Genomic DNA, 12,605 nt, shown 5'->3' with positions numbered 1-12,605 from the left:
TAAATGCTAAGTGCCACACAAGTAATGTAAAGAGCAATGCCATAGGAGACGTGTGATTTGGAGTCATGAATCGAATCATGTGGCAGTCAGAGGGGAGAATTGGTGTGTAGTGAATGCTTTGCAAATGATACATGTCAAACTGTAGAGTACCCACAGTGAAATTTGGCAAAGATGTGAGGGTGTTTTTCATGGAAATTACTTGGTCCTCTCATAATATTACAGAGCATGTTAGACAAAAGTATATAAAGACATTTTGACCAGCTGCACGTTGTTTACGGTTGAAAAGACCAGGTCAGAGATCACTGTGTGTTTCAGCATGATAACTGATAATGCTCTCTACCATATAGCAAGGCCTGTTCATGACAATAACATTCCAGAAATGGACTGCCCAGCCCAGAATCCCAACCTCAGTCCTATCGAACACTTGCTCTGATCATATTATGGTCCACTACTGGGCAGTTTATCTGAAGAACACTTAGGGTATCCATATACTGTCAATCAGATAGTGTAGTTTTAAAATAAACACTTATCCAAAAAAAAAAAAAAAAATTGTTCTGTCAGTTAACTAAATAACTTTTTACTAGAATAAAACAAATTCAGATCTATATTTTAAGTTGGAAAATGAAGACTTACCCTTCTTTGTCTTGTTATTATATTACTGTTAATTACTGTCGTTACTGCACATTTCTATTCTTGTGCAAGGCATAACAGCCTATAAAATATATGATATTCCATCTTTTCTCCGATTTGTGATTTTTGTTAGTGATGAGCAGTTCTATAATGTCAATTTAAGGTGTGCAATTATGTCAAGTTGCTTATGATCTCTTTTTACAATCTTGGAAATACTCTACATCAATTGCTCCTATTTTAAGTTATTGTTTCCCAATTTTATATTTGTGTAGCTATTATATTATTATGGTTATTTTCTAAGCTTGAATGTAATTATCTTGTATGTTTCATGTGCAGTACTACACAGACCAAGGTATTCCTACACGGCACCTAGAATCAGGAGTGTGTGCTGTATGTGGAAATAAGCTCTTAGTTCAAGAGACAGAGGAAGGAGTGTTAGAAAACACTTACAAGCTTTCCTGTGAACATGTGTATCCTTTATAAAATAAGCCTGCACAAAGAACATTCATAAAGCCGCAGCACTCTGTAGGAGTGGCTGATTAGTATTTTGGGCATGTGAGCTTGGAAAGGGAGAAGTTTCTTTGCTAAGGCAAGGACAGTAATAAAGAATCTAAGAAAGGGAGGGAAAAGGGAATTGAATAGTGTTTTGGGTTAATCAGGTGAAGCTGTAGATCCGAGGGAACCACTGGACAGGTGGAAGGAATATTTTGAAAATTTTCTCAACATAAAAGGAAATCTTTCTGGTTACATCGCAAACAACCAAGCTCATGAAGAGGCGGTCATTGAGGATGTGGAAAAGATGGGAAATAAACTCCATTGTCACAAAGCAGCAGGAATAGATGAAAGTAGACCTGAAATGGTGAAAGGTAGTGGGAATGTAAGAATGAAATAGCTTCATACAGCAATAAGATTAGCATGGAATTTTAGCAAGGAACCTTTTGATTGGATGAAAGCAGTAATTGCACCATCTGAAACCAAGGGGACAGGAAGGATTGCAACAACTATAAAGGTAGTTTATTGGTCATTATACCAGGCATTTTGAAAGGGAAGGTGCGATCAGTGTTTGAGGGTAAATTGGATAAAGACCAGTGTGGTTTCAGACTACAGAGGGCCTGCCAGAATCAGATGTTTAGTATGCACCAGGTAATTGAAAAATGGTACCAGAGGAATAGATAAGTTATGTTTCATAGATCTAGATTATAAAAATCAATCAGAGGCATTTATGTTGACAATTGGGCTGCAGTGAGAATTGATGGTAGAATGAATTCTTGGTTCAAGGTACTTTTTCCACCTTTGGTGTAAATAATTTTCATGGATCATTTATAAAATGGTAGGGAGGGATTGAGTTAGGTGGAAATGTAGTAAGCAGTTTGGTCTATGCTGGCAATTTGGTTTTAATGGCAGACTCTGTTGAAAGCCTGCAGTCTAATTAGTATCTAAAATAGATGCAATGAAAATGATATCAAAATTAGTCTATCCAAGACTAAAATGATGTTAGTAGAGAATTGAATGTCAGGTTGGGAATACAAAGCTGGATGTGTATTCTCCCAGGATAGTAGTATAGTAAGTGAGATTGAATCAAAATGCAGCAAAGCTAATGCAGTGAGTTTGCAGTACGGTCGAAGTATTCTGTAAGAATGAAGTCAGCTACTGGATAAAACTATCTTTACGCCGGTCTGTTTTGAGACTCAGTTTGCTCAAAGGGATTGAAAGCTGGGTGGACTCAGGATATCTTATTCTTAAGTTAGAAGCAACGGGCATGAAAGTAGTGAGAATAATCACTGGTACAAACAAGTAGGAACAATGGCAGGAGGGTACTCGAAATGAGAAGGTAAAGGCTAGGTTATACAGAAACTTGATTGATGAAGCTGTACACATAAACCGCCTCCAGTGTTGGGGTTGTGTGAGGCAAATGGAGGAGGATAACTTACCTGGGAGAATAATGGGCTCAGTCATAGATTTGAGGGAGACCAAGACATTGATGGTTAAACTCAGTTTCTAATGATTTAAATGAAGAGGTATAGAAGTAAACAAGACCACTAGTCACAAATAGAGGATTATGGTGGCATTTAGTAAATTCACAGAGGCCTGCCAGCTGAACGCTGAAAGGCATAACAGCCTATAAAATATATGATATTCCATCTGGAAAGGAAAATTTCTTCCTGATATCAAGAATTCAAGTTGCAGACATTGCAGCTATAGAAGTTTGGCTGTATGTGTTCCTTTTCGTGTTCCTTTCTCTCTCTCTCTCTAATTATGTCTTCATTTGACACATGATTTCTCTTTCCATTACTCACTAGGACATCTTTTACCAAATGCCATATTATGAATTATATTCTCCTTTTAGCTTTCAGTTATACTGGTTTGGTGCATGATGACGTGTGTTTATTGTTTATTCTGCAAGTTCTTTTCCGATTCCTTAACTATTTGCTAGATTTCATGAATTTTGCATTCGAGGTTGGTGCATCGTTGGAAAGAAACAGACATGCCCTTACTGCAAAGAAAAGGTTGATCTAAGAAAGATGTTCTGTAATCCGTATCCTTTTTTACAGTAAGCGAATTGAACTAGAAATGTAGAATGTGTGTGTTTTATTATTTTCATTTTTTTAAGATTTTGTTTTTGTATCATTTTATGTCGTGTTTCTCTTTTCTTTGTCTTTGCAGCCCTGTTAAAACCTATATGAAATACTGGGGCTATACCTTAATTAAGGTCATGACTGCTATATTTCCATTCTTATCCCTTTCCCATCCTTGCACTGCCGAAAACCTTCAGTGTGTTACTGTAACGTTAAACTGCTAGGGGGGAAAAAATAACTTCTATGAAATCTTTTAAAAAATGAACCGAGTTGTTAATTGAAAACTGACGTTTGGATAATCCTTATTATCAACAAAGTTTCTCACACAGTTTTGATCACTCATTCCCAAATCTTTTCGAGCATGCGACATGAGTTTAATGCTTCTGCTGTTTCCACAGTTTCTTGAGTCATCTTTGTTGCTTGCCCAATAAGCAGTAACCCAACTCAATCCCTATATTCTGCATTCTCAGTCCTTGTGTATAGGAGAGTCAGCCCTTCATAGGTTTGTATCTGGCCATCTGGTCTCTTAGGCCAAAAAATGTCAAGTTTGTATACTATCTCTGGTCACCTGTCTCAGCCTGCTACACACACACACACACTCACTCACTCTCTCTCTCTCTCTCTCTCTCTCTCCAGCCATTTAAAGAGCTTCCTACCTCGCGGCCGGATGAGATTTCAACTACGCGCGGCTGAAATACATCGATTCACTTAAAGCGTTACTACAAGTATAAGAGTAGCCCGATATTCACAAAATTTGGAATTCGTTATGACAGAACTATGCACATGCAGATAACTACATAATTGTTTCACATTTCATTAATAATTTAGTTCCGTGTGATAGAGTTCGAAGCGCTCTTGGAGACAGACCCAAGTCACACTCCTGGCAGCAGTACACTGACGTCTTCTTTTCGCCGTGTATTGAATACTAGATACAGCATATCTGAGGTTTGTATTTCTGACTCTTGGGTGCTAATTTCCTGATAAAATGTCTTTCCTGCAACCTTGGAACTGTATTATCTGATGAGCGCCGGCCTTGAACATTTCATTGCCCACCCGAGCGAGCGTATTTTGTAAACAAATCTTTCACCAGCTGAACCCGATAAGGTAATTGCTCAGTATTTGTCTCTGTGACTTGTGTGAGTATTATTAGTTATTTTAGCAATCAGAATTCACTGTTGAAAACTTCCCTTGACCTGTATAATTATCTATAGACTCCTACACGAAATTTCCAAGTACTGTTTCCTCCTCATCGTCGCTCTCATCATTTACCAATGCTACATCATCTACCGTATTTCACGGCATAATCGTCGCCACCGCGTAATCGTCGCATCCTTTATTTTCAATACAAAAATCGGACTTTAAACCTTTAATTACATAATCGTCGCACGTCCAAATTTTGTTCACTAATCTGGTTAAAAGGTAAATGGAACTGCAACGTAAGTTGCACATGAATGCGCAATTTAAATACGTGTATGGTTTATGGGCAATTTGGCAACACAGTTACGTTTGCGACATGTTGCACAACGTATAAATAAATAATACCGGTATATGTACGACGCATGGCTTACCGGTAGACAATCGGCAGTTTGACAACGTGGTCGCGAGACAGTGTACTATTTATTCACCACCTACATATTATGCTTACCGGTAGGCTATCAGCAGTTTGACAACGTGGTCGCGAGACAGTGTACTATTTATTCACCACCTACATATTATGAGTTCCCATTTGAAATACGTAAGGCTGTAAGTTATCGCTTATCGGCAACGTCACCAGGAAATACCGGCTAGGTAGGTTGAATGGACCTCGAACCAGCCCTCAGATACAGGTAAAATTCCCTGACCCGGCCGTGAATTGAACCCGAGGCCTCCGTGTAAGAGGCAAGCACGCTACCCCTACACCATGGGGCCGGCTCCTGTGTTATTGCGCACGAAGTGAAATCCAAGACGATAACGCAGATTTCCACGGAATTATTCAGCCGAATTATTTACGATGTCTCAGTTGTCATCGCTAGACTCTTATCTTACTACTACGTCATAAGTGTCCGGGCATGGGATGAAAACTTTTATCCAAGCAGTCAAGATAATTATTATCCAATGCTATTAAAGTTTTATTTTATAAACTCGTCAGTAATGTAATGTAAAATCATCAATAACTGGGAAGAAATATTAACCTAATTACCGTATGTTTAAAAGAAATTGAAAAAAAATGAATGTTTGTTACTGACGTCTCGGAATACAGTCAACTATACAGTAGATCTACACCGCGCTAGCTAGAGCTCCGGTTTGCGAGCTTTGCGCAAGCGCAGTAGTGTGTCGCAACCAACGAGCTAAACTGATAAATTGTTGCATGCTTCCTTGCTGCCTAAACAGTATTGGCTGCTCTGGAATGGACAGATCACAGATGCATTTATTTGTTTCAGATTTACGTGATTACTGTAGACATGTGTGCGTGAGAATTTAAGTTTTTAATTTGTGTTTTGGGTGTTTGCAGAAATAATTTGTTTTAATAGTGAACAATTACGGAAAGTCATTTATATCGCAAAACATTAACGTGTGAAGCATTTATAAGCGATTATGGGTAAATATAGAAACTATTCTGCGGGCTTCAAGCTAAGCGTAATTGCCTTCGCTGAACAGCACGGGAACAGAGCTGCAGAAAGAAAATTTTCTGTGAGTGAAAAGTTGGTGCGTGACTGGCGGAAAGTAAAAAACAAGCTAAAAAGCACAAACCCTTCTAGACGCGCGTTTAGAGGTCCTAAAACAGGGAAGTTTCCTATAATTGACGAAGAAGTGTTCAGGTACGTCAGTGAAATACGTAACAATGGCTGCAGTGTATCATATGAAATGTTACAAATTAAGGGACAGGAGGTAGCGCGCAAACACAACATACCGGTAACTCAGTTTAAGGCGACTCGTGGGTGGATTAAGGGGTTCATGCGACGACACAATCTGTCAGTGCGAAGGAGAACAACACTAAGCCAAAAGTTGCCTGCTGATTACACGGACAAGATTGTAAATTTTCACGGATTTCTCATACGTTTGCGCAAGGAAACTTCGATCTTGCTTTCTCAAATCGGTAATGCCGATCAGACTCCAATCTTCTTTGATATGCCTGGCAACAGCACTATTGCGCTAAAAGGATCACGGAGTGTATTAATGAAAACCAGCGGTAGTGAGAAGTTGCGATGCACGGCAATGCTAACCATTACAGCTGACGGGAGAAACTTGCCGCCTTACATCATTTTCAAGAGGAAAACGATGCCAAAGAATATACAGTTTCCCCGTGGAATTCATGTACGAGTGCAACCAAAGGGTTGGATGGACGTAGAACTCATGCTGGACTGGGTTAAAACTGTGTGGAATAGAAGGCCTGGTGCACTACTAAATCAACCAGCTCTGCTTGTTTTAGATAGTTTCCGAGGTCACCTCGTGAACGAAGTGAAGCAAATTCTCACTACAAATAAGACACGACAGATAGTCATTCCTGGTGGCCTAACATCTGCTTTGCAGCCACTAGACGTATGTGTTAATAAACCCTTTAAAGACCACTTACGTCGATTTTACAACGAGTGGATGATGAGCGGTGATCAGCAATTGACGCCCGCCGGAAATATCAGGCGTCCACCCTTGGACTTGTTATGCTCGTGGGTGAAGAAGAGTTGGGATCTTATACCACCTGAACTAGTCTCCAAGAGCTTCAAAAGGACTGGGATTTCGAATGCACTGGACGGTTCCGAAGATGACGCAGTGTGGCAGGGAGACGAAGAATCTGATACTGGTATTAACTGAGGCGAGGACGGCGCATCAGATAGCGAAACCTGCAATAGCGACACCGAAGATTTGGAATAAATTGCGTACCGGTAAGTCCGCATTTCACAACAAAGCGATAATTTTTTGCAAGTGTAATATTTTAACTTTAATACTCAAATTAATGACAAATTAACGTAATACATTCATTTTTATTTTCAGGTTGGAAAAACGTTCGCCGAATTGTTGCGAAAAATTATGAATTTTGTTTTAGACTATTTTAATTATTTTGATGTATAAACGCGAGTATTACGTGCATCTTAAATTTGTATCAAATACAATTTAGTTATAAATACATTTTTTGAGTAATACAAATACTGGTATTAAATATTCATCGTATAATGGTCGCACCCTACAATTTTTTTCGAAAATTTTGGTATAAAAAGTGCGACGATTATGCCGTGAAATACGGTATTTCATTATCACTGCTGCTCATACTCAGCTGATAGAAAAATACATATTCTCAAAACTGACTGAGTGAGTTGTCGTGCGGTTGGTATCGCGTAGCTGTGCGCTTGCATTCGGGGGATGGTGGGTTCGAGTCCCACCTTCGGCAGCCGTTAAGATGGTTTTCCGTGGTTCCCCATTTTCACACCAGGAAATGCTGGGACTATCCCTTAATTTAGGCCATGGCTCCTATCTTCCCAATCCTAATCTTTCCCACCTTGTGTCGCCGGAAACCTTCGATGTATTAGAGTGACTAGCATCTTTTTCTAAGAAAGGAGTTCATAGTATGAAGACCAGATGGCAGTAACGAGCGGTGACCAATGTGCCGTGAATCGGATCACTGTGTTGATTCAGCAACTTGAATGGAATCAAATGAATCAATTCAGTAAAATGAATCGAATGTCACATCACTATTCAGGAGGTCAAAAGGACTCTATAGCGATTGACCTCTCTAAAGCATTTGATAGGGTGGCTCATGGGCGACTACTGGCAAAAATGAGTGCAATTGGACTAGACAAAAGAGTGACTGAATGGGTTGCTATATTTCTAGAAAGTAGATCTCAGAGAATTAGAGTAATAATTAAGAGGGGAATGCCTCAAGGCAGTGTTATTGGACCTTTATGTTTTCTTTTATATATATATATATATGAGGCGTCTAGTATCAAAACCGGCCAAGTCACAAAATTTACAAAAATGAGTTAAGGTTATCAATTTGAAGTAGAAGTATAGCACTATCAGGTGAAATAAGAATATGCTTTAAAATCGTCCATGTCTTCATGTTATAGAGCACTGAATTCTCGGTCGTGCAACAGAATCGGCCAAGTCATGCAGCCAGTGAATTCAAAACCGGCCAAGTCAAGGAACGAGCGACAATCTTTATGATGCAGCATTATTGTCTGGAACCTTGTGTTGTTACATTAAGCAACAATGTGATAATATCAGTAGGCAAAATCGTTCCTTGTAATGTATATTCTTTGATGTCATAATATTTTGTTTTTTGTTGGTTTGCAACACTGATTTACGTATTCGCGGGCTTCTTACTGTCATTAGCGCCAAAGCAATCCTATTTCCGGTGTGCTCGTATTTTGTCATTATTGTGTGCTGTAACGTGGATATTGTTCTGAGTGGTGAACTGAAAGATTTACTTTCATACCTTGTGAAATTGTACAAAATTGCAACAAAAACGGCCAAGTCAAAATTTAAATTAACAAAAATGATGGGTTAATTATGAGTTAGATTTCTCAAAACAGCGGAACTTAAATATTAAACCATTAAGGATATAACTGTGAAAAAAAATCTTTTCTGACCATCATTGCTTTGTCTCTACAGGTTTTTCGTCCATATTGAAAAATATGCCTTGAGTGACTTGGCCAGTTTTGATACTAGACGCCACATATATATATAATACGAGTAAAGAAGTGGAATCAGAGGTAAGGCTTTTTGTGGATGATGTAATAAATAAGTTACAAAATTGTGAGCAACTGTAACATGACCTCAATAATGTTGTGAGATGGACAGTACGTAGTGTATGATGATAAACAGGGTTAAAAGTCAGGTTGTGTAAGTTTCACAAATAGGAAAAGTCCTCTCAGTTTTAATTACTGCATTGATGGGGTGAAAGTTCCCTTTGGGGATTATTGTAAGTACCTAGGTCTTAATATAAGGAAAGATCTTCATTGGGGTAATCACATAAATATGATTGTAAATAAAGGGTACAGACCTCTGCACATGGTTATGAGGGTATTTAGGGGTTGTAGTAAAGATATAAAGGAGAGAGCATATTTGTCTCTGGTGAGACCCCAACTAGAATATGGTTCCAGTGTATGGGACCCTCACCAGGATTACTTGATTCAGGAACTGGAAAAAATCCAAAGAAAAGCAGCTCGATTTGTTCTAGGCGATTTCCGACAAAAGAGTAGCGTTACAAAAATGTTGCAAAGTTTGGGCTGGGAAGACTTGGGAGAAAGGAGACGAGCTGCTGGTCTATATGGTATGTTCCGAGCTGTCAGCGGAGAGATGGCGTGGAATGACATTAGTAGATGAATAAGTTTGAGTGACGTCTTTAAAAGTAGAAAAGATCACAATGTGAAGATAAAGTTGGGATACAAGAAGACAAATTGGGACAAATATTCATTTATAGAAAGGGGAGTTAGGGATTGGAATAACTTACCAAGGGAAATGTTCAATAAATTTCGAATTTATTTGAAATCATTTAAGAAAAGGCTAGGAAAACAACAGAGAGGGAATCTGCCACCTGGGCGACTGCCCTAAATGCAGATCAGTATTTCAGAGCTGGCTATATGAATTGCCAAAAATACTGTCACTACTACTTCCAACTAAACTTTCATCTGAATTATACAGTATTTCAAGCACGTTACTGTCAGTCAAACCACGGTCTGAGCGCGGCGCGTCAAACGGAGTGATGAAGCTGCAGCGAGACCGAAAGCAGCAGGACGAAACTGAATGAGGGAAATAACATTTATGACGAAACAAAACAACTCGACACAAATTTCAGATGAAAGGTCGAGTCATCGTCTTTCAAGCGAGATATATATACCAATATACCATGAACAACTGGTTCTCGTATCGTATGACAGAACGTAGCAATAACTCATGCCTACACAGAGTGCTCGTGGAGAGCTACGAAAATATTACGAGCTGAGAAATAGAGAAATATATAATAAATAAACCGCACTCCCAATGTACAAATAGAGCAAAGAACATCACTCGAAAAGACAAACTTCTCAAATCATCATTTCTTTCTTTTATTCTGTGGGAAAGAATGAAGCAAACAGACTTTAAAAAAAGCAGAGATCAGTGCTCAGACTTACATGACAAATACAGTACTTATCCTTGCAAAAACAACTACATTACAACGATTTTCAATTCTTATTTACAACAATGATAAACCCGAAAATGTCTTCTTGGAAGCAAAACAATTTGCATATCAATAACTCCAAAACTTTTTGCGCTATAGTCGTAAATGTGAAACCATGTATGGGTCTATACCACGTATAGAGGTCGGCGGCTAGGAAGAAAAGAGGGTCTATACCACGTATAGAGGTCGGCGCTGAGGGGTTAATCACACTGATGTTGCTGCTCTCCAATATCATGGTGGTCTGTCATGTAGTCTGGTCTCTCTCACTTAATCTTGCCAGCTTAGGTTGCCCTACCACAATCCACAGATCCCGCTGGCATTACACAACATCAGGGTACTCATCAAGGTACCAGACCATGAGGGAGGTTGTGTCATAATGCTTCTCTTTTAATTTTTTTAAGGAAATCATAATCACACAGACTCATATTGGGTAAATATGACTGATGTAATGCTTTCTGCAGAGGGTAGTAGTGTAAAGGTGATGTTCAGTGTGACATCCATGAAGTTGTACCGCATCCCACACTCTGGGTAAAGCGACAGCACTTCCTACGAGAGACCCCTATCATTCTTCATGATGATGCATGACGATACACTTCTAACACCATGATGGATTCCTACGTGACTGGCAGTTGGAGAAGTGAGTCTGTATACTCTTGTCATCTGTTGAGATACTAAAAAACTAAATGCTCCATTCACACCAAAATGTTAGATACCCTGTTTTACGCTCAATATCTCAATATCTCAAAAAATTGTTGCTATGTTTTACACCCGAATCCCTGAATAATCTGTGTATTTTTCCTCACATTGCTGGCTTATGACAGAGGACCCCAAAGGGTCAAGTAGGTACATTCAGGCAAAGATATATGCTAACTATTTTTGGAATTATACCACAAAAATCCACCGCAGATCCAATTCAGACCATGAGGATTCTGATGGAAAAATACAGACCTGCACGTAGTTTTCATTAATGTTGAAAAGGCATTCTACATAGTACCAAGAGATCTGATTTGGGCAGGATTATGAGCTCATGACAATCCAGAATCTTACGTGAAATTGATCCAGGATATCTACAAGGATGCAAATACCCATGTGAGATGTATTGTGCTGGGCTCAATACCTCAGATGGTAGAGCGCTGACCTTCCGAGATCAATTTGGCAGGTTCGATCCGAGCTCAGTCCATTGGTATTTGAAGGTACTCGGATAAGTCAGCCTTGTGGTAGTAGATTTACTGGAATGTAAAAGAACTCCTGCGGGACAAAATTCCAGACCCTCAGCATCTCCAAAAACCCTAAGTAGTTAGTGGGATGTAAAACTAACAACATTAGAGTGAGATGAACTGCAGGTACAGTGGACTCTCTATAATTTGTGGTAATTAATGCATGGACTTTCACGAATTATCCACATTTTTTTCTTTTAAGCGTAGTAAAGACGAAGTCATTCATTAAAATACTGAAGTGTATAAACAAACGAAAATGTAATGATAACATTTTACTTTATATTGCAAGACACAAGAGAGGAAAATGAATAAACAAAAAATACAGGAGCTTTACAAAATGCATGTGGATTATGCCAACAATAACTAACGAAAAAATATATCATCGTTTTTTGTTTCTTAAATGATCGTTCATTTTTCGTAATTTTGGATCGTAAATTTCTCAAGAAAACAATATCTGAAAACGAAAATTCATCTTGGTTTTCCATATAAGAGATTAGTATGTCTATAGCAACACTAGATTAACTGTGGAAAACTTTCAAGACATCTATTGCATCACTCCCACGCTCGGCATTATCCGGATCCTTGTCTTCCTCACCAGTAGTCTAATTACGCATGATATCCTCCTCACTTTTGTGTTTGAAACCATCATCATCTTTATCGACGTCTAACCTCTCAATTATATCACTTTCTTCTGTATCTTGACATTCATCCAGGTTTTGCAGTAATGATGTCATTGTAGCAAGTCTATCTTGCCCATTGGAAATATCATCATCACTGAATCCGGCATACACTTGTTCTTCACCTAGAATTGATTTTCATGGTCATGCGAGTGTAGTAGTGGTAATTTTCTCCCCTGGCTTGTTGACCGTGAAGAGCATCCAACAAACTAAATTCCTTCCTAAAATGTTGGATTATCAGTGATTTCCTAAACCAATTGCTGTAGTAGAGTTGTTCTGTAGTTCCTCTTTAAAGCAGCAATAATACCTTGGTCTGTAGGTTGCAGAACAGAAGTTACATTAGGGGAAGGAATTTGACAAAAATATTGCCTTC

At 38.8% G+C, this 12,605-nt stretch overlaps 1 protein-coding gene across 2 annotated transcripts in view; it reads left to right on the top strand.

The window, feature by feature from the left end:
• LOC136866463 (E3 ubiquitin ligase Rnf121) overlaps positions 1–12,605 on the top strand; it is a 186,992-nt gene that overhangs the window by 144,919 nt on the left and 29,468 nt on the right. For both annotated transcript variants that reach the window (XM_067143448.2, XM_067143447.2), the window contains exons 6-7: positions 967–1,100; positions 3,065–3,166. In XM_067143448.2, coding sequence (XP_066999549.1) covers positions 967–1,100; positions 3,065–3,166 — 236 coding nt within the window. The remainder of the gene's footprint in view (positions 1–966; positions 1,101–3,064; positions 3,167–12,605) is intronic.

The sequence above is a fragment of the Anabrus simplex genome, chromosome 3 (genome assembly GCF_040414725.1).
Source record: "Anabrus simplex isolate iqAnaSimp1 chromosome 3, ASM4041472v1, whole genome shotgun sequence".
Taxonomy (NCBI): Eukaryota; Metazoa; Arthropoda; class Insecta; order Orthoptera; family Tettigoniidae; genus Anabrus; species Anabrus simplex.
Note: the sequence above shows the minus strand (reverse complement) of the source record. Positions and strands in the feature narration are given on the sequence as shown.